Source organism: Balaenoptera physalus (assembly GCF_965194825.1).
Source record: "Balaenoptera physalus genome assembly, chromosome: 10".
Lineage (NCBI taxonomy): Eukaryota > Metazoa > Chordata > Mammalia > Artiodactyla > Balaenopteridae > Balaenoptera > Balaenoptera physalus.
In genome coordinates, this window is record NC_138889.1 from 73,430,112 (window position 1) to 73,453,352 (window position 23,241).

General features: G+C 37.6%; 1 protein-coding gene across 19 annotated transcripts in view; it reads right to left on the minus strand.

The window, feature by feature from the left end:
* Positions 1 to 23,241, minus strand: part of SOX6 (SRY-box transcription factor 6) — a 627,969-nt gene that overhangs the window by 28,038 nt on the left and 576,690 nt on the right. For all 19 annotated transcript variants that reach the window (XM_082476530.1, XM_082476545.1, XM_082476542.1 and 16 more), the window contains one exon: positions 15,856 to 15,964. In XM_082476530.1, the coding sequence (XP_082332656.1) occupies positions 15,856 to 15,964 (109 nt within the window). The remainder of the gene's footprint in view (positions 1 to 15,855; positions 15,965 to 23,241) is intronic.

The following is a 23,241-nucleotide window of genomic DNA, read 5'->3' on the forward strand; positions in this document are numbered from 1 at the left end:
TGCTGTACAGTAGAAACTAACACAACATTGTAAAGCAACTATACTACAATAAAAATTTTTTAAAAAGAATAGACAAATAGATCAGTGGAACAGAACAGACAGTCTAGAATTAAATCCTCCTCACATATATGGTCAATTTTCAATAAAGACTTAGGCTATTAAAAATGATCATTTTTTTCAACACACAGTGCTAGAACAAGTAGACAAATATGGGGAAAAAAGTAAACTTTGACCTCTTAACACACATTACACCCAACAATTAATTGAGGTGAATCATAATTTAAAACAAAAGGAAAAACTATAACACTCCTCAAGGAATATCTTGGAGAATATTTTAGTGACCTTGTAGTAAGCAAAGTTTCTTAGATATGGCAGATAAAGCACTAAATATACAAGAAAAATAATAAATTGAACTTTATCAAAATTAAGACTCTGCTTATCAAAAGTGATTGTTAAGAAAATGAAATGTTAAGGCCCAGACTGGGGAAAAATACACGTCTGACAAGACTTGTATCAAGAATATATAAAGAACTTCTACCAAAAACAAAAAGTAAACAGTCTAATTTAAAAATAGGCAAAAAGACTCATAAAAAAACCTTACAGAAGAAGATACAGTTATGGCCATTGAGCACATGAAAAGGTATTCCATGTCATTAGTCATCAGGAAAAGGCAATTAAAGCCACATACCATTTTGCACCCACTAGAATGGATTAAAACACTAAATGTTGGCAAGGATATGCAGCAACTGGAACTCAAACATATTGGTAGTAGAAGTGTAAAGTGGCATAACCATTTTGGAAAACAGCTTGGCAGTTTCTTTTAAAGTAAAATATACATTCATCGATGACCTGTAATTCCATTCCTAAATACTTACCCAAAACAAATGAGAACTTTTCAGAATATAATAGCACTTTTATTCAGAATAACCAAAGGCTGAGAATAACTGGAAAATGGACAAACTGTGGTATATACGTACAATGGGATACTATCCAAAATAAAACTATTTCAGTGCTTAGTTCAAAAAAGGTAAAAACAAAAGTACCAAAGTAAAACAGGAAACCAAACAAACGAACGTAAGTGATATTTTTCTGAAAGATTCTTTTCTCTGTAAACCTGAGTGTGTGGCATATTCAGGCCATTGTGAACTCAAAAAAAAAAAAAAAAAAGAGTCTCATTTAGCAAAAAGAATTATTAAAAGGGGCAAAAATGCTACAATTGGTTGCTTACTAATAAAAAGAGACAAATATAATATACACCATTGGGTCCTTGACAATCACACTATTTTAGACTACTTTAGTCTATCAACAGAAGAGTTAATTTTCTCCTGTGGGATTTTGAAAGAGTTACATGACACATTTGAGTTAACAGAGAAAATGATCATGAGTGCATCAGAAACAAAAATGTAGAAGATGAAGGAATATTAGAAGCAGACATGAAAAATTAGGAAAGGAGGAAGTTATTAATATGACATAGGTTGGATTTTTTTCACCAAGTTTATTCCACCAAATGTATCTTAATATTGTAGAGGTCTAATTCACTATGTTGTAGGGATGGCTGACAGCTGTCTGTCTATGATTATGGAAGTTCTGCTAACTTTGCACTCCAACTTACTGCCAGAATGTGAACTTACTTTCATTATAAGAAGGCTACTTGAAATTCAAATTTGATTTCTTCTTGGAAAATAAAAGAGATGGATGATTTGGCTATCCTAGTGGTTTACTTGGCAGGAAAATACATTCCATGGCTGAGCGAGAACCTTAATCATTAGAGAACTGATGTGTTCATCTTCAGAGAAGGAGGGATACCAGCAGTGGAAGAGTACGGTTTGAGCTCTGTCTTTTATAAAGGATTAGCTAGATAGGTTAGCAAAGAATGACTTACTGATGGGTGTCATGATTTAAAGACGGCAAATGCAAAATATGGATGCATAGTTCTTCTGAACTAGAGGTTGGTTAAAGAAAAAAAGGGAATCAGAGGTACAGCAACAAAAGATGCATAACCTGTGGTACTTTGATTAAAGTGTTAATTCTTCATTTGCATTCTTCAATGCAGGAGAAAGCCATAGGAAAATTTTCATTTCCTTATTTTCATTTTAAGGCTCTTTAATCCCTACCTACCTCAAATGCCCTACTTACCTCAAGTATTGAACTTATCTATACCATGAAATTTACTGAATAAATTAGATAGATAGATGATAGATAGAGATAGAGATATAAACATATATAGTGTACACATAAAGAAAAAATTCCGCTGGACAATTTGGAAACAGACATTTCACTAATTAGAGTACCAAAGTAATTCTTTTAAAGAACAGTTTATGTTTTTCACTAGTCTAGACCAGAGATCAGTTTCCAGAATAGAAACACCACGTGTACTAAGGAATTTTACCTACAATAACATTTACAAAGTGCTTTCAGTAAATACATTATCTCAATCCTCCTTACAATCCTTTGAAATGGGTAAGAGGGTAAATATATTCACTTCACTTTATAGATGAGGAAACCAAGGCTCAGAGAGGTAAGTTACCTGCCTCTGAAATAACCGGCTGCTAGTATATTGCTAACAAGGAACAGAGCCAGATCTAGAACCTAGGTCTTCTGACTTTAAGTCTAGTGCATTTCTCCTACACCAAAGCTACCCCAGGCACTATTCAGTGACATGAAATAACTCTGAATCTCAAAGCCCACCATTCCTTGGCTGGAACATTGCTTTCCCCCTGTAAGGATGCCATTTCCCTGCACTGTTAAGCACATTAAAGGAGTCTATTACCAGTTATGATGTTCATGCCACTATCTAATTGGTCCAAAGATGCAAGAGCATGCAAAGAAAGCACTAAGGAGTGAAATTACAGCAGGGATTAAAACAATGCTAAATTAATGCATTCCTTGGTTGCAGGATTATGAGCAAGTGCTATTGTAGATAAGGCTTCTATTTTTTCCTATTGGAAACTCCATTCTCTTTAAAAGATCAACAAGAAGAACCAAAAGGGAATTCCCTAAGGTCAGCTCTGAGGAAACATAAACCTCTAATTCAATAACTCTGCTACTGCTCTGAAAAAAGGCTTTATTATTGCAACATCCATATGGAGCCAATTGGACATTAATGACTAATCAATCCCTCCCCTTTCTATTCTACTTAAAGTGTCACAAACCATGTTTAGATTAGCCCATTTCCTGCTTAGGATTGCTCAAGATGTCTTTTGTTCTTTCAGGACCAGCCTGATGGAGGCAGCTTAAACAAACACCACGACCAGAGTGGCGCAGGAGTTATAAAGTGCCATATGTGAGTGAACAAAGGGCCTATACTAAAGCCTTTTGTGGTATTTGTTAATGTTTTTCATCTGAGCTTAAAAAGGCTTAATGACTTTGTGGTGAGCTGATGCATGTGGCTCGTGGCTTTGCAAAATGAAGGAAATTCTAACCAGTGATACACCAGGCTGTGTTTTCAAGGGTCTCCTGCTTGCAGTTTTGCTGCCCATGTTTACTTTCTTTTTTTTTTTTTTTTTAAATTCTCAAGTTATATTTGCTTTACACAGACAGCTCAACAGAGCCCTTTATCTTATTTCAACTACAGGATCCTAGGGCAACTGAGATAACGTATGTGATTCTTTATTTTAATGACCTGAAAGTAGCACAGAACATCAAATACTCTACTTATTATCTATTTGCTATTTGTATGCACAGGAGAGGGTTTACAAGCTGTTGAGTCCAGGCAGAAAGGCATTATTTAAGTTTGAACCAGAGACCACTGTGGAGGAAATAAGACAAAAATAGGTTCTGGCTCCCTAAGTTTTCAGGAGAACCAGTCTCAGATTCAAGCAGATTCCCTTGGAGAATACAGAGGCTGGTGAAAAGCTGGTAGACTAAATAATTCATGCTGCTCAGCAGCTTCTGGCTTCATCCAACTCAATATACTACCATAGACTCTACATGAAATTAAGAAGCACAAACCAAGATGAAGCAAATCTCAGAGTTAGTTAACAAAGATACTACTAAATCCATCCTCTCATTTCCACCCTTATCACTCATCAATTGCCTTGGCCTCATTCTCTCTGGTGGACTATTTTAAATACCAGCCTTCTAGCTGAAGTTTATTTCCACTTTTGAGTCCCCAGTCTCTACTTAAATACCTCTTCCTAATTTCAGCCAGGGTAATCCATGACAAATGCAATTCTGACCAGAGCGCTCCTATATTAAAGTCTTCAATGGCTCCCTAATGCCCAAAAGATGAAGTCCAAACTCCTTAGTATGGTATTCAAGGCTCTCCATGACCTGGCTCTCTATATGTCTCCAGTTTCATCTCTAGCTACTCTACTTGAAAATCTTTTGCTTTATAATACTGAACTACTTCCGGTTCTCTATATACCATGTTGTTTTATACTAGGAGTCCATGCCTTCCCTTTTCCTGGAATTTCTTCCCCATCTTGCAATCGACTCATTCTTTGACTCACGTCAGGGATCATCTTGCCCAGACAGTCTTACCCGGTTTGTCAGGTTGGGCTAAGTATTTTAGGCTCCCACAGCACCCTGTGCCTGCCTCTATCTTACATTTACTATATTTTATCCAAATTGCCAGTTGTATCTGCCCACCTTCTTCACTAGACTATGCACCTTAAAAGGGCAGGAACAACACTGTGTCTTATCCATAACTGCTTCGCTAGGGTCCGGTGCATAAGCTGGCATAAGGTAAGTACTCAAATGTCATAGCAGAGAGCATTTGACATCTTCGACAGTGAAAATTTTAGAGTGAGATTCAGATGTCTACATGTTGCATTAGAACCTGGGAATTTCTGAAATCAGATTTTGTATAAATCCCATTTATTTCTTACATTCTGTTAAGTACTTTGCCTTACTTGAACCCTCTATAAAATAAAAATGGCTTTAATGGGAAAACGTACCCACAGTTGTTTGGAAGTCAGAGATCATTGGTTCTAATCTTACTTCTTTTATTGACTTTCCACACTGTACAAATCTGAAATCCTGGCCTCCCACTTCCGGGGAAATCCTGAAAGGATGATAACGCAAGTCGGAGCTTTTTGGAAATATTAAATCTGAAAGCTATTCTAATGCTCTCGGGTTTGTGTAAATATATACAACTGAAGTATATATTCAAATAGGCATATGATGGGACCTTCCCTAGATAGAGTCAACATGAAATGGATAAAACATGCTCATAGAATTAGAGAATTTTAACACGAGAGGGATATTAAAGATCATCTAATCCACGTCTGAGGTTAGAGAGGTTAAATTGCCCAAATCTCATAGTTAGTAAGTGGCAAAATCACAATGAACTCAAATGTAACTATTCCCAAAGTTTCACACTTGCCATCAAAGTAAATTTCTAAAATGGTCAGCTGAATTGTTTCAATGGTATCCAGACTTAGATTAAAAACTCTTAAAAAAATTAATTTAATTAATTATTTAATTAATTAATTAAATTTAAAATTAATTTGTCCCAGGGAATCTGCCTTTTACTAGAATGAGAGATGCAGATCACAGGTGCAGTAGAAACTAATTTTTTTAAGGTTAGGGATATGGAAATAGACAGTATTAGAAGGAGAGGGCACGAGGATTTGGGGTAGTCAACTCAATTTTGTAGTCTATCAAAACTTAGCTGCCCTGAGAATCTGGTGAAAGTATTTGAAAGGTAGTTAATATTTGTGTGGTTTGAAAGATTGGGAAAAAAAAAAAAAAAAAAACAACTTTCACAGGTTTCTATTTCTCATTAAATTTTTCTGCTTTTTAATGAAAACCAAGAGGAAAAAACTACTTCAACAAAAGCAACCAACTGAATCAGCTCATCTTGGAGAAAAATGGGAGTCAGTGTGGCTCAGATGCTATGTAGTTAGACAGATGTGGGTTTGAATTTTGATTTGATCTTTCCTAGGTAACCTTGGGTAATTTATTTCCCTTCTCTAAACTACAGTTTCATCTCCTTATAAAAGAGAGCTAATAATTTCTGCTTGTCTGGATCCTTGTGAGGATTAAGTGGGAACATAAATTTCCTAGCAGTGACTGGAACCCAGTACCCACTCATTAAACAGTAGCTGCCTTTAGAAATAGCAGTAGTAATGGCAGTAGAGGTAGTAGAATGTCTATTCTAGTACCAGGAACATAGCCGGTGCTTAACTCATATTTGTTCCCTTTCTAGTCTTTCCCCATACCTGGGTGATACTTCCTATACTGCACAGTCCTGTCCTTCAGTGTAGTTATAAAATGAGCCCTTAGCTGGAGAGTGCAATTTACTACTTAATGGAGCCTCTTTTCTGACCCAAAGCTAAAAATATATTTCAAGAGTGTCCCTATGATATAGAACTAAAATGTATCGAATATGCATTAAGACACAATCAAAAAGACCATCTCACACCTCCCCAGTTCCCACCTGTGGGGCCTGTAAACACCAGACTATGCTGCTCAGTTCAAGCCAGAAAAAAAGAAAAGAAAAGAAGAAACCATTATCTTGAGAACTTATAGATCAGGTTTTTATAAAGGACTCACTGGAATAACAAAGAATTAGGATTACTGACTGTATAATAAATAAAGGGCAGGGAAGTTTCAGGGACATTTGACAATTGTTTTTCCTTTCTCCTCTACCAGCAGTTCTGTGACTCTGCAGCATGGAATAGGTGCTGTTATCATTTCTCATTCTGTCCTCATGCAGGATCAACCTTCCCAGTGAAAAGTCAGCGTATATTGAAGAAGCATGAAGTGATTTCTCTGCCATGAAAGTAAATATACATAAGCCAGTAAGGTGCAATTTTCATTTTTAGTAAAAATTTTAAACGGTTGAATATACTGCTTATGAAATTCTTCTCTCCAGGGCTGTGACTTGGGATATTAAGTTTTAGTTCAGAGTTACCTTTTACAGCCTACTCCTAAATGTAACAGTTTACAGTATAACGCAAATATCGATGGGTTCTTACACAATCTCTTCCCTCTGGTACCATGACCTAATTTGGGACATCACATCTAAGGGTAAATATCCACTGAACAAAATAATTTAAAAAAGATCACTCTCCTCTAGTGATAGGCAAAAGTACAAGACTGATCTGTAAGGCATCGAACAGTCACAGCAGACAAAGTGAAATCATATGTAAATGAGTATTATACCCAGGAGGAAAAGAGGTATTTTTAAAATGACTTGAATTAAAAACCCTCCTAACACCTACTCAGCTCTCCCATGATGTAATATGAAAAGACAGCCATTGAATAGCCCCTCTGAAAGGACATTAAAGAGAACAGAGGAATAAAGAGACTAACAGACCACCAAGACCAACCTAATTCCTGCTTTTCCATTAATTTTAACCTCTATACATAATCTAAGTCAATCTTGAACAACTAAAGTTTAATGCCTTTTTAGTTGGTAGCAAAGTCCAAATTCCTCAGCCTGACTCTCAAGGCCCTCCACAATATGGAACCCAGCTATTTTTATAACATATTCAATTCAACAAATAATCACTGAGTATAAATATGTGGAAAGCTTTGTATTGGGCTTGGTGGAGAACACAGAGATGAGAAGTGACTCTTCCTTTCTGGAACCTCCTTGTGAATGTCCGTGTACTTTACCATTTCTGTGTCTGCTTGGATTATTCCCTCAACTGAAAGTTCTTCTCCTTCTCTTTGTTTTTCCAAACCTAGGCTTATCTCCAGCTATATTTCTATCAGACCTTCCAGAATCATGGCTGTCAACAAAGCACTGTAGGTTCCTCTTCTAAATAGCACTCTTTTCTGTTTCTCTAATGATGTACTATAACATATAACACCTTAGGTTGTTCTGCTTTCTGTGTATGCTAATATTATTATCCCAACTACATTACTAGCTCTTGAAGAATACAGTATAGTCCATCTTTTAAAAAATCCTTCTCTCTGTGCTCGTAACAGTGCTATGTACATAAGAGATAATTGGTAAATTATAACTTGAACATGTGGGTAAAACTAAAGACTGGGGGACTCTGAGTAGGGATAGATCCTGTTTGGAAAGACCTGGCTATCAGAACTGGTGGCTCAGTCTACAGACAACCACCTCTAAAGAGGATGAAATGACAGCTAGTGTGTGTGAACAAACAGTGATCGAGTAAAATGAGACAGTGTATCTAAAAGAAGGAGCTAGTCAAAGATAAGAATTTCTTAGTTAAAGAAAAAACAAAGATAGGGAAGTCAGTAACAGAAAATAGGGGAGAGCTGGTCGGTTATTGAATTTTGTGACTAAGTTAGAAGCACAGTTATCAGAACTTGAAAAGAAGGAAAAAAAAGGTTGTTCTCAAGTTTGGTCTTGACCTTAAGCAGAGAGAATTTAAAGAGCCCACCAAATTGGCCTGAGACTCTTTAAATTCCACCAGCCTAAGGTTGGGCTGAATTCTACAGCCCGCAGATGGGAAGTCAAGGGGCTCTTGCTGCCAAGAGAAGAGGATTCTAGGGACAGGGAACTAGACAAGGTCCACACCTCAACAGTCACTACACAGTTAGTCCAGACATGGCAGATAGACCTCTGTCAGCCAGCGTTTATTCTAATATGTTGGTTTATGTGAAGCAGACATATATACTGCTGAGGAACCACAGACTGATTTTGCAGTCCCATTGGGAACATGTGCCGGCTGTTCTTGTCTTGGGTCTAATTTTCATGGTAGATAGCGTTAAATCTTTTGTCACCCAGTTGCTACAGCAAGATGGGGGAGCACTTGCTGTGTGTGATTCAGTAATGGCATAGACAAGCATTTCTTCCCCAGAACAGAGGGTATTCAGTCAGAAAACCAGATAATTTTGTGTGTGTGGTGACACTGTCAATGATACCTCTTTAGAGAAGGCAGCCCAATGAGAAACCAGCTCTTGGACAGGGCTAGGCTCCTCAGTAAAGGGAGGCCGGGGCTTTGATTGGGCTTTCTAGCTTAAGCAACTCTAAGAAGCAGGTTGAATTCCCTTTATGGAGTATTAGGGGATGGAGTTATACAAGAATCTTGACATTTCACTCTCTTATCCCATCAGGACTATCCATCACTTGGAAAGTTCAATGGAAATTGTTTTCTACCAACATTAAAAGTTATTTGGGAGCTTTTAAGACACAGCAAATATATTTCTTTAAGAGAAGTTTATTTGCTTGTTTAAGAGAGCTGCACTTTATATATAGCGCTGATATAAACTGGTGCACAGGATCCTTTAAAACTGTTTATATCCACAGTAAAATACATTTTTGTGATACCACAGAGTTAGTCTAGAGCCAAGGGCTTTTTGAACTCTGCTTATCTCCCAGCCTGTGTGGCTGTTACTCAGTTTTCACCATGTCTGGGGTCTCCCTGGCCACCCATCCTGGCCTCAGACCTCAGCCTGCTGGTTCCATACAGACTACTTTGCCTATTCATTTTTCTGAGATGCCTGGAAATGCTATTTTAGGCAGCTATGGAAGGCCAGACCCATAAGCCCACAGCAAAGCTCTGGTTGGTGCTCCCTCTGGATTTCCCTGGGTCTTTTATTTTAATATGTGTAATTCCCCATCTTTTATTCTTGGTATACAATCTAGTACTTGGATACCTTCTTGGACAAAGACATCTCATCTCTGATATATTTCAATAATAATTTCACTTATTTTAAAGATGGTATGGTCCCTAATTTACACTTGTTACTTTCTAGTTGACTGAAAGGTGAATGATTTCAATTGTACAGCAGTAAGATAAGAGTTTAAAAACCAGAAATCATCTACATCAACTTCCTCACCTACAGCTGAGAAAATTCAGGGAAAGAAATTGACTTGCTTAGGGTAGAACAACTAGAATTTAAGTTTCCTAACCCTTGAGGAAATATCTGAAGGGGTGTCACGTGGAGAAATGGTAAGCTTTATCTTGTTGGAATCCAAAAGTCAGACTAGAACCAATGAGTAGAAGTTATAAGGAAGCAAAGACAAATAACAAAGAATTAAAAATTAGAACCGGAATGAGCTTCTCAGGAAGTAGTCAGTTTTCTGTCATGAGACTATTAGAGGCATTCGAACAGAAATGAGATGACTACTTGTCAGGGATATAAAAAGGGACTTCTTGGATGGAATTGTAAATTTGATTACATGTCTCTCCTTTATTCCAATTCTGCGAATCTAAATGTTGTGATGTGAAGCACTGTATTCTGGTGGGCTTGAACAAATAATGACCTTTACATTCCAAACTGTAAGCAGATGTAGCCTTTAAATCCCTCCCCAGATTATACTACAGCTTGCCTCTGCTGCCTTGAATGAGCCGTGTATCATCAAGTCAATCTTCCTTTTCTACCAGGAGTAAGGATCCAGGGAGGGGAAAGGAAATGTGAAAAGCTTCAAAGATTTCCCAGAGTATGGATCAAAGGGTAAGCAGGATTTTTAGGAGAAGACATTCATATTAAGTGGTGCATTTTTTAAGGAAAAAGAGGAAAAGTTGCAGTCCCTGTTATTTGTCTATAAACAGAGAGCTTAAGTTGACAATAATAAAGCTATCCTAAGATTTAAAACTTAGAAGCAATCAGAAGTTCACAAAAAAAATGAAGCTTTCAGAAGGGTTAAGGCCATCTTGGCTGGGATCCAATTCACAAATTCAGTACAAATCTATAAAACCTTTCTAAGCAAATCTGAGAACCTGAGAGCAACAGTTCTAAAAGGGGTTATTCTTGGTGCACATATCCATTTCCATTCAAAGCAATGCAAGTTTTTAATACATGGAGGACAGCACATCATTACAGTTCCAACCCAGGGTCCAAAAGCCTGCCTAATGGTAATCACTTTCAGAGCTCATCCCTTTTAGAGCTCATATTCCACTATGCTCCACGTCAAAATGAGGTGTGAAAAAACAAAACAAAAAAAAATGAGGTGTTGCCTCCCTCTGACGCTGGGACACAATAATTGAATTTGAGAATTAAAAGAGGTGTTAGAAGAATGTCTTCTTACCCAAACTATTCTGAAAAACAGAAAAAAAGAAAGTGTCCCTTTAGAGGCCCCAGGTGTGTGAGAGAGAAGAAACAGGATGGAGAGAATATAAAAAATAAGGCAGGCTACAACTATCGTTGCTAGGGGGAAGAGAAGAAGAAGCGGGGGGGGGGGGTCCATCTGTGAAAGGTAATTGGGAAATGCTACTGGAGAGATCTTCTCATTAATAAAAAGAAAAAATCATTCTCATTAATAAAAAGAAAAGATCAAAGACTTGAAAATTCGATTCAGCAAATGGTACAAATATACTCTCAATGGTATTGGTCTCCTCTTTTATTTCTCTGAAGAAAAAACCAAGTGAAAGCTATTGTGGACAGATCACCTTTCTTGTAAGAAACACACTCTATGTTTCATGAAGACCGTAATAACAATCTTGCATTTGGAGGGAACCCTAGAGATAATGGAATCCAACATACCTATTTTAAAAGATAAAGTTAAGCCCAGGGGCACTCATCACTTATTTGCCTTCGTTTAGCAAAGGAACTTTAATCCAAATTTCCCAATAACCAGACCAGAGTCCTTTCTACTATACTTTGCAACCCTGAAATTAGGAGGGTTGGGATAAGAATTGCACTCTTGCCTAAGGAGAACAAGGAGAGGGGAAACGCCATATGAAAAGTCCATAAAAAGTTAAACATCTGTTCGTCATTCTTAATACATGGTGACAGACTCAATTAATTGAGTCCTCTCTTCCTTACATGCCCTACATAGGAGCTAACAACTTTTGTGCGCTCAATACATATAAAGCCAACAAATGCTCCAAAGTATAACAAGACCTTAAACATGTTTCCTAAGCCCCCAGCACCGATGAATTTGTAGTTTTATAAATATCATGGTGAACAAGAAATGCTGTCTTGTCATATTCAAGCCAAATAACAGCTGGACTTTAAAAATAAAATTTTGAAGACATTTGCCTTTTATATTTTTAATTTCTGTTTTCCTGGCTTACGGTTTTGTCATTTGATTTTGATGAGTGGTTAATACACACGCACAGCTGCCTCTTTTGGTGACCTTTCCCTTGCTGATTCCATGTTCAAAGCTATGAAGCAGGTCTACAAGTTGCTTACTAAGTGATATTGGCATTTTCGCAACTGGCAGCAGACATTTTCCTGGAAAGCCAGGCTTACTTTAGTCACTTCAGAAGCCACACAGGAGAATGGGGTGCAAGGAGAAGAAGGGCATAGCCCCTTAAAGCTGACATTATGCATTATTCACAATAGCCAAGACACAGAAAACAACCTAAGTATACATCAGCAGAAGAATGGATAAAGAGACTGTTTTATATATACATATATATAAATTCATGTGATAAATGATATTATGTATTACATATATTACATAATATGTTATATAGCTATATATACATATTTTGAATGTGATAAAAATATTATTCATCCATAAAAAGGAAGAAGGAAACCCTGCCATTTGCAACAACATGGATGACCTTGAAGGCATTACGCTAAGTGAAGTCAGACAGAGAAAGACAAATACTATATGATCTCACACATATGCGGAATCTAAAAAGCCTGAAGTCATAGAAACAGAGAGTACGATGGTGGTTTCCAGGGACCAGACGGTGGGGGAAATGGGGAGATGTCAGTCAAAGAGAACAAACTTCCAGTTATAAAGATGAATAAGCTCTGGGGGTCTAATATACAGCAGGGTGACTATAGCTAAAAATATTGTCTTATATACTTGAAAGTTGTTAACAGAGTAGTTTTTAAATTTTCTCACCAGAAAAAGGTAATCTGTGAGGTGCAGAGGTGTTAACTAACCTTATTGTGGTAATATTTCCCAATATATACGTGTATCAAATCATCACATTGTACACCTTAAATCTGCACCAATGTTATTTGTCAATTATATGTCAATAAAGCTGGAAAAATATTTTAACTGGTCCAAAGCCAGAGGAAACATGGAGATGATCATGTGTGGACTAAGAAGGGATGACATCCTGGGTGAGAGCTACAAAACTTACCTGCCAATGGAGCTTACCTAAGTAGTTTTCGCTCTGAACCTCTGTGGGGAACAAAGAAGTCTTGATCTTCTTAGTACTTTTCTCAGTGATAATTATATCTCTCATGTATCTATGTATGCATTACCCCTTTTAATCTTCTGTCTTTCTTCACTAGACTTTAAGTGCCAAGAGGTCAGAGACATATTTGTTTTGCTTCCTTTGGTTTATCCGGTGTCTAGTTCAGGGACCGGCACACAGAACAGGCACTCAAGAAATGTTTGTCTGTTTGTTTGTTTGTTTGTTTTTAGACCAAGACTGACTGAAGGAGTGAATAAATTTTTTAGGTATTCTTTCACTTCATTTCCTTCTTACTCTTCCTCTTAAGGGAAATATGGAGGAGCAAAGTGGAGAAAGTATTATGTGTACCTGTTATCTACTCTGACTTTAATATGAACTGCAACTCCAGCAGGCTTTGCAATCAGCTTACGCTTGAACAGATGCCAGGAAATATCCTGAAGTCAGCAGAGGCTGCTACGCATCCCAGCAGTCCTCACAAAGCCACTGCACTTCTGTCGATTTTAGAGCAGGTAACTTGACTCCATTCATGAACTCACAGTCCCCCAAAAGCACACGAGGTCTCAATGGCAACTCTGGGCAAGCTTCTGAAGGGAGGTTTTCACACGCTCCTTAAGCTCCTGGGCCACTACAGCCCTTCTACTATTACACTCATCAGGCATTGCTGCTATGTGTGACAGAGTAACACGAGAGCTGGGGCATGGCATGACTTGCTATATTTAGGGGAGAGGAAATGGGCCATACTGAGGAAGGTCACAAGGAGTTTGTTCAGAAAAATGAAGGCACCGCTTCTGTATCTGTATATACAGAGGGTGCAGGATAGCACAGTACTTAATGGCTTGGGTTCCGGAGCCAGGCTGCCTGGGATCAACTCTCAGCTCTACCCTTACTAGCTATGTGACCTGAGGCAAGTTACTTAACTATTCTCAGCCTTAATTTTCTCATCCGTAAAATGGAAAAAAAAAATACCTTCTTTACAGAGTTGTATATGATTTAAATGAGAAAACATGTGTTAAAAGCTTAGCATATTCTCTGGCATATAAATGCTTGATAAATGTTTGCCTAAAAAAAGCAAAGTAACTAGGAAATTGGTTTGAATCCAGACAATCTGGATACTGAATGGAAGTTCCACAGATTTTTCTATACAGTATGTTTCTCTACAGTTAAGCTTTTCACTTTTTCTTTCTATAATGCTTAATAACTCTGACCATGATTTTTAACTTACCAAGCACATGATATCAACTAGATTATTAGTATTACTGAGAGGCAAATGACTTTATACCTATTGTACAGTTAAGAAGTAAGTGAAGAAAGCTGAATGACAGATTAAGAAAACTCTGTTAGAACAAGGATAAGGCAATGGAACTCTGTAACTCCTAGTCTACGGAAAAATTAACAGACTGAATACTCCAAAGTGATGAAAAGTATTATTTCACTGTGTCTGGTCAAAGGTTTAGGTACTCTGTAGTACCATCTTGCAACAAAATTGAGATGTGCCACACCTGAATAACTAGTTCCCTAGACCACAGAACCTCAATCCTCACCAGGGGAAAATCATGTACTTCTAAGTGCCTATAAAAAGGTCAGTGTCACCGTGCTCTCAGTACACCTTCTTCATGGAAGACAGTGAGTATACTTCTGGTTCAGAGTCCTCTTTATTCCTCCTTTCCTGCTCCTGTTCCTCTTCCTCTTCCTCTTCCTTTTCCTCTTCCCTTCGCTTCCCTTCCTTCCCCACTCCCCTCACACATGCACATAGCCATCAGAGTTTATTTTAACACCTTGTCCCCAGGACTATCATTAAGCATTAGTCTCTCCCACTGGCATGAAAAACCCGCCTTCTGAAAACTCTCTGAAGTACTTCCTAAGGGCTGATGCTACCCATCTATTAGTGCTCATGCCAGGGATTTCTGAACTGCCTCGGATGGCCCCAAGCTATCACTAGAAGCCATGCTCAGTTCAGATGCTGCTATTAAATGTCTTCATGTGTTTTCAAGGGATTAGGGTCCTGGAAGGAATCCTGCCAGTAAAAGGGATAATAGTAAGATTTTTCCCCTCAAGCTAAAGGACTTTAGCTGGGACCCGAGATGGATGAAGTATTGTGTTACTCTAAAGAGAACAAATTAATCTTCCCTGACTGGTGGGAGGGATTCTGACACAGCAACAGCTAACGGGAAAACCAGTCCCTACTCTGGGATGACACAGTAAATAACCAGGCGACGCTACTACTAAAGTGCTGATCTAACTCATAGATTGTACCCAGCCTCTGGGGAGCAATCTCTGCTGTTTTGCTGCTTGTGCATTTAAAACAAACAGAAAAGGAAGAGGAGCGGACAGGCATTGATAGTGCTGTGGGTAAACACGTTGAGAGTAAAGCTAGTCTTTTCCATCCAGACTTTCAAAAGACTTTATAACGGTTAGTACCCAGACACAGGCTGGGCCTTGCCCAAGCAATTATTAATTTTATGCTAGATCTGCTTCAAACTATAATTTAGTTTCCAAAATGGTTTGATTACACCTGGGAATCACTTGATTTGGGGGTAAAAAATCCTCCTTTGTATGTTTGTCCTTTTTTTTTTTTTTTTATAAGAATGTCGTGAGGTGGATGAAACACAGAATTCTGTTGTTCATTGAAATGTAGAGGGTTCTTTTATTTTAAAACTTTAAAATGGCACCTTGAAGTATCTGGATTGCTATGTGTTCAGTAACATACAATCTAGCTGAATTTCAAAGTCCTCAACTATAACATATAATGAAGCCTAATATTTCTTCTGATTTGCCAAGAAAATTGATCTGGTGACTCCCAAGACAGACCATGAAGATCCTACATCTACCTCAGGCATACCTCTAGAAACACACAGAGCAGCAGAACAGAAAAGCCACTCACCCTCTGCATCTTCTGGCCGGGTAAGATCGATGACACCTGGGCCCAGCTTTCCATCTTCACTTGACTTTCCTGTTAACTGGGGCCCCAAATTTTCAAAGCGTGTTCTTTCCTAGAGGAAAGAATAATCAGAGACTTACACTAGCTTCCAAAGCAGCCACTTTTTCCTTCCAGTTTCTATCTTTCTTAATGGACAAAACTTGGATTTACAAACATCATTTCTGACCAACTTGAGCTCAGAAAACTTTTCAGGAAGATTCCACTAAAGCCTGTTTATGGCACTGACAGTGTTGACAGCACCTAAACCATAGTACCTATAAGGAAAGGAAATCTGTGGCAGGTAACCTGCCAGGGCTGTACTGCACATCTCTCTGTTGGATTTGCTCCAGTATTCTAAAAGGAATGCAAATGAAAGGTGTGAGTCAAAACTGCAAAATTTGAAAGATCAGTTTCCATTAAAATATACTGTTATTCAATGGGAGAGGAATTTTCTTTTTTAGAGATCATAGTTTGCATTGGTACTCCTGGAAAAATACGAATCAGAATTTTAGACAAGAAGATTTCAAAAACAAATATTTCAAAGCAGGCGGACTAGATGATGGCATTGATACTATTATTTTGCTGAGGAGTTCGAACTGTAACTTCCTGGTAAGTGAAAAGGAGAACATTACTCCTAGCCAGGCCCTGAGTCAGGAAAGTTAAACACTCTTGCCATTATAGTAGGGAAACACGAAGATGTTTTAATTGTTAACCTGTTCTTCTAGGATCAGGAGTCTGAAACATCACAGTGAACTCTCCTCCTGTAGCTCTCTGGATCAGTAGCAGAGGGCTCATTGATCATAATTAACATGGTGCTCCTGTCTGCAGAAACACAGCACGTGTCCCCTTCTCTCCTCCTTGCTACTCTCCAGACTCAAACTTGGCTTTGTGTTGTGCTTATGAATGAATGAAACCTTGTTGTTCATTACTATGAAACAATATTAAATGTCATGTCAGCTTGAATTTACAGACATGCAATAGCGGCTTCCAGCTCCGGGAATGGTTTCTGCATGTTATACTTAATGCATTATGCAGCAGTAGAGTGCTGATTGCTGTTCAGTCTATTGTTCAATGACCTAGTTCTGTACTAGGCATGTTCGGCATTAGACGGAAACACTCTGAGTGTTCTCTTCTGTAAGATGTTTAGAAACTTGGAAATATTCTTAAAGAGCAAACATACAATTACTTGATAGAGGCTGTGTCTCATTTGTACAGTCTCACTACATTCGTGCTTTCTAATATGATTATTTTTGAATATCATTATATTTCTATAATTAATTCCCATCAGTCAAATTGTGCAGGAAGTCTTCCAGTTCCCCTTCCTCATGGAATATGTTGAAATCTGTGTTGGAAGAAAACACAGTATAAACCTTGCTTTAATCTAGCAACATTTCTATGAAAGACTGCAACAAAATTATAAGCATGAATTTCCCCAACTGGGTAATACTAACTAGTTACAATAGCGGTATGCGGGGAAACCTCTGAAACACCACACTTATAAAAAACAGAGTGAAAATAAAAAGCAAATTAGGTATGGTTCCCCAATATCTTCTTATGTGACACTGCCGCTGCACAAGAACAAATTAACCCAGATGCAGGCCACAACAAAGAGCAACCACAAGCCGGACGAGAGTTTCACACATTGTGGGGGGAGGACAGCTGTTTTTAATCAGCCAATTTCGATTTTTGAGTAGCACTTTTGGTTGTCATGATGTAAAGAAAAAGAATTAAAGTGAAAATAAGCAGTACCAGGGAAAGCAAAATATTCAACCTTTGTCTTATCACATTGTTTCGCATTTCAAATATTTGCATGTGAATGCTTTCCCTATGTTAAATGCAGAAGGAGTTTTGATGTGACACCTGCAATCTTCTTGGAAGAACAACCTTTATCTGTATTTTCATGGGGGGAAAAACAACTTTCTCTGAAAATCAACAGACTGTGCTACCTATCAATATGCATATTTCAAGTATCTTTCTAGTCATTCATTCTCTTTGATTTTACCGGAAAATATTCTCAGTAAAAAAAATAAATAAAGTTCCTGAAAGAATATCAATATTTTGACAAGGAAGGAGAAGAGGGAAAATTACATGCCATGGTTTGTAAAATCCTAAGACAACAAAGCTTACATGATGATAATATCTTTTCTTTTATAAAAAGTGAAGTGCACTCACAATTCAGTAGTATCAGCTTGTTTTTAATCATAACAAAAAACATTCAGAACATTCAACAACACATTCACAGTGTCTTTGAAGTCATACATTTTTCTGACTTCATTGAAAAAAAATTATTCTGCAGAGATACTTTCCTTATAAAATATCAATATTTTGACAGAGTAGAAGTCGAGGAAGAATATCCCATGAAACACTTGTTAAATAGGCAGAAAATAAATCAATGATAAAAATTGTTTTGGGCAGTGGGCTGCATTTTATATTTGGTAATATTAAGCACTTGTGTTTGAGATTAAAGAAGGACCCTGCAAAGCCATGCCCTTTCATATAAATTTCTACCTAGTCTCCCAGAAGATTTCCTTCTTTTCTTCAAAGAATAGCTCAGAATATTTATTTGCCAGCCACATAACCATAAGATAAGAGGGTCTGATGTCTACAAGTTAGCTCTGGGCAGCTGAGCTAAGCAAAGATTTTACCAGTGAGGTTGAATATGAGCCTAGTAAATACAGAATGTGGACAGAGGCACAGAGAGACGTTCAAAGATACTTTAGTTCCAAGAGGCCCTCAACTTCTGGCCATTAAGTGCCAATGGGTATGCCCCGATATGGAAAACATAGACAGTGGGTGGCAAGCTCTTAACTACAAGTTTTCCATGCACTTGAACTAGCTCTCGCAAATTACATAGCTCGCAAGTAGATATTTTGGAGATATAAACAAAACACCTCAATGCTAATTTTAATCTCAACCCCTCCAGGCAGGAAAACTTCCCAGTCTTCATGATGACAGTGAAATGTGCGTTTTACATGCAGTGATGTGATCAGACACTTACTTATGCACTGTCAGTCACAAACATGCAGGCAACATAAAAGTTATTGAAAAAAATTAAAGTCAGCTCTGCTGTGTTGTAGGACTGTTGGCTCTCTAAGTGCTTTGAAATTATGATGTATGAGGTAGATGTTGCATATTAAATAAAGATATTTAAATGATAAAGCCCCCTTTAGTGAGAGCTGATGAATGTTAAATGTTACAAGCCACAAGACGGTAGCATTCATCATCTTCACATATTATCAGAGTCAATGACGGGGCAGCCTCACTGGTGACAGATAGACTGCTGCATTATTATCCCTTATTTCCAGTGTCACTGAACAAACCATTCAACTCCTCAGGCATTATTTTTAACTTTGCATTAAATTAGCAACTTTTCCCTCCCTACCATGGCAAGATTGATCATTTCTGTATTTGCATCGGTGGAGAGAGAGAATGAATTTGGGATAACTAAAAAAACAGAGGTTTATTTTCATCTAGGAAAAAAAAATCAACTCCCTCTTGCTGGCAACAAATGTAAAATTGTGATATGGGGAAAGAACAGCAATGAAACAGTAAGCACATAATAATGGCTTTTCTTTGCACTTAGATAAAAGCTGAATTTTTGATGTGCACAGTATATTTTAATAAAATTTTATATACTGTTTTATACACTTACTGGCTATTCCATAATAATGTGTGTGCTAACAGTAAAATTGCCCTTAAATTTATGTGTGTTATTTATATGTTCCCACGTAACAATGCTTTTTGTTGTAAAAAAATATTCTGTTTATTAATGTAGCTTTACAACCACTGCATCCAAGATCCGTGGTAAATTAATGACATTTTTATTATTTTATAGTGTCATTAAATTTTTACTGATCACTCCATCAAACAGAGGCAGTAAAGGCCATAATGTAAACTGGGACACTTAGAGCAGGCAGCAGGAAGACATTCCATATAGTCTGAAGAAAACTGCTAGCAATAAATGATATTTATACCATCTTTAAGCATGTGAGAATACTTGGATAAGTTTGGCAAAACTGTTTCAGTAGTAGAGTGGATTGTGTACTTAAATAACAGTTTGCTTGCCAGTGAGACAAGCCTTTTTTCAAACCACATGTGAGATGACTGATTACAGCCATCTCCTGAAAAACAACACGTGAAAGGTAACGATGCAGTGGGCACGCTCCCTCTGGATTTCCAAGACTGACCAACCTATACCACACCTCAAATGATTTCAACATGGTCCTCTTTTCCACAAACTGAAGTGGAAAATTGTACATGCTGAGAGAGGCTTTTTGTTTGTTGCCTTACAAACAAATGTATTTCATTTGACAGGCAGACATGGCTGGACAGTGATGTGATGCAGTTTATTCCAGTGGTCTAAATGAGAGGTACTTTACCAATCTGTATTCAAAGGTCTTTTCCAAAGAATGTCTGAATATGAGGTCATCCATAGCAACCACAGAACACACACCTAAGAGGCCATTACTTATATTTCAGTTAAAATGGGTAAAAAAAAATCTCATGTTACTTTCACATGTAAGTTCCATTATAATTAGTATACTCTACACTAGCTCTCAAATATTCTGTTCATAGAATATTAGTATATATATTTTATACAAATATTTTATAATATTTTCTACAAATACATACATATTGTATATATCATACTTCTATTTGCTATACAGAAGATAGAAAATAGAAAATTCTATGCTCATTTAATCCCAAATTTAGAACCACCTATCTATCTCCTACATGGGGATTTTGGTATGAATATTTTTTGAGTAAATAAGAATTTTGCTGTTATGTCCTAAAATACTTATTTAAATACTAAAGAATCTTTAAAACCATTCAAATTTGTAATAATAAGGAATTCTGCAGGGAAAATTAATACTACAGTGCTACCAATCATGTTTCTGTGTATTCGTGAAGCAGTTTTCTAAGAGAAATAACAAATATATGCATTATGAATAGAAATTCTCTAAGGCCACCACAATATTCTGAGATACTACCTACCCTTAAAGTTTCCGCTATGTCTGAGTTGTTGAATACTACCCAAAAGAAGGTTTGCCCTTTCATCCCGGCTCCAAGCTTTAGTGTCTTTCCAATTCTGGAAAACTCTTTCTCAAAAGTAAAGACTTCCCTGAAAAAGCAGCTTTCGCCTTACACAACTCCCCTTCCCATCCTCTGTTTACATCAATACCAACTGGTCGGTACTATTCGTCTCAGTGCTTTCCTTGCCCCTCTGTGCCCACTTAATCTTCCAGGCTTGCTGATTTTTCTTCTGCAGAGCCTCTTGCACTGGTCCTTCCCCTCCATGCCCTCCCTCATCACCGACCCCAGCGCAGGCCCTCACACCTGCACTCCTACATTACTGCCGCACCTCCTCTCTGGTCTGTCTGAACCTTGACGCTGACCCCCCCACCTGCTCTCACTCGTCACAGGGTTCCACTTCATGGCTCTGGTTTAAAACCTTCTATGGTTTCCTATTTTCTATTGCATTTTATCCAAACTCCTCTACTTGGAGGAGTTTCAAGGTCCTTTATACACTATTCCCCACACGTCTTTTGAAACTCAATTTCCTACAACTCTCCCATCATACGTCTTCTGCTCAGGTATAATAATACCACGATAAGGCCTGCTTCCTCTTCCCCATGCCCACTAGAATGATGCTTCCTTCTCTCTTCTTCCTTGCCAAGTTCTATTCATATTGAAAAGTCCAAGTTGTCCATTACCTCTATAACCTCTCTGATCTACTTTCTGATATGCAAAAATTCCTAACCTTCCGTATATAATTAGTCCCTAGTTACATACTATTATTAAAGAATTGAGCTTTGCTTCATGTGCACCTCCAACTCTCCCCTAACAACATCAAAAGATTTTTCAAGCCAGGGATTGTGTCTTGCACCTTTTCTATATATCTTACGTAGCATTTACTGTTAGCGTCCATAAATACTTTCAGGTTTTTACAAGCCCACATAATTGATTAATCTACATAAATCAAAACACCCTGTACAAGTGTGTCCAAAAGGAACAAGAACTACCAATTTTATAATATTTCAAGTTTGTGAAAAAGATTTTAGACTCAACACTCCACACTGTATTGATGATGTCTCTTTGGGCAATAATCATCAAAACAAGGAAATCTGGAAAAATACCATATATATTTTGCAAAAGAGGGAAGTGAGCCATTTTAGAAGAACACAATAGAATAATACAATTTAATTATATAACAATATGAAAAAGAGCTTTTTGAGTCTGACTTGGAATTTCTGCAGCTTAACACCTGCATCTTTGCAAAGTCTTTGCAAAACACAGGCAAAAGAAGACAATACCCACCACAAATGCTTGGCTTAAAAAGCAGTACACATTTAAAAATAAAAAGTTTTTTGTTTGTCTGTTTGTTTTTTTTATAATCAGACTTACAGAGATGTTTTTGGTTTTTTTTTAATTTTTATTTATTTATTTATTTTTGGCTGTGTTGGGTCTTCGTTTCTGTGCGAGGGCTTTCTCTAGTTGTGGCAAGCGGGGGCCACTCTTCATTGTGGTGCGCGGGCCTCTCACCATCGTGGGCTCTCTTGTTGCGGAGCACGGGCTCCAGACGCGCAGGCTCAGTAATTGTGGCTCACGGGCCTAGTTGCTCCGCGGCATGTGGGATCTTCCCACACCAGGGCTCGAACCCGTGTCACCTGAATTGGCAGGCAGATTCTCAACCACTGCACCACCAGGGAAGACCCCTGTTTGTTTATTTTTAAACAGGACAATGCTAAGTATAATGTTGAGAGAGAGTCTGTACCTTACTCTGAAAGACTTGCTCTAATTCCTGGCTCTGGACATATCTTGCCATGATGTGATTCTCAAGAAATAGTACTTAAGCACACGTTATTTACTTTCTATTGACTTAACAAGCTATCACTTTATTAGTCTTTATTTTACATCCTTTATTATAAATTTAGTAATTTAATGAAGGATCGAAAATGTAAGCTTTACACTGGAAAGTAACCACAAATACTTTTAAAAAGGTGATTCTTTTTATGGAAGGAGTTACTTTGGAGGCACTGGGATTTACTTTCATAATGATATTTTGATGGTCCCAGAGTCAGTCATCACTATAAAAAAGACTCTGGCTGTGAGAAATGAGGTAATGAACCTCATTGTTAAATACCATTTTGTCAGCTAAAGCTATTAATTTGTCTACCTTTTAATATGCACTTAACACCAAAACTGTGTTAGGACTCATGAATCATTCCTAAGTCCTAAGTTTTCCAACTGTGTTTGCTTCTGTAGCACAAATACATGTATTGGAGTAGAAGTAGGAAAGGGTGTCATTTACTGATCATATACTAGGTGCAAGGCTCTTTCCAATGAGTA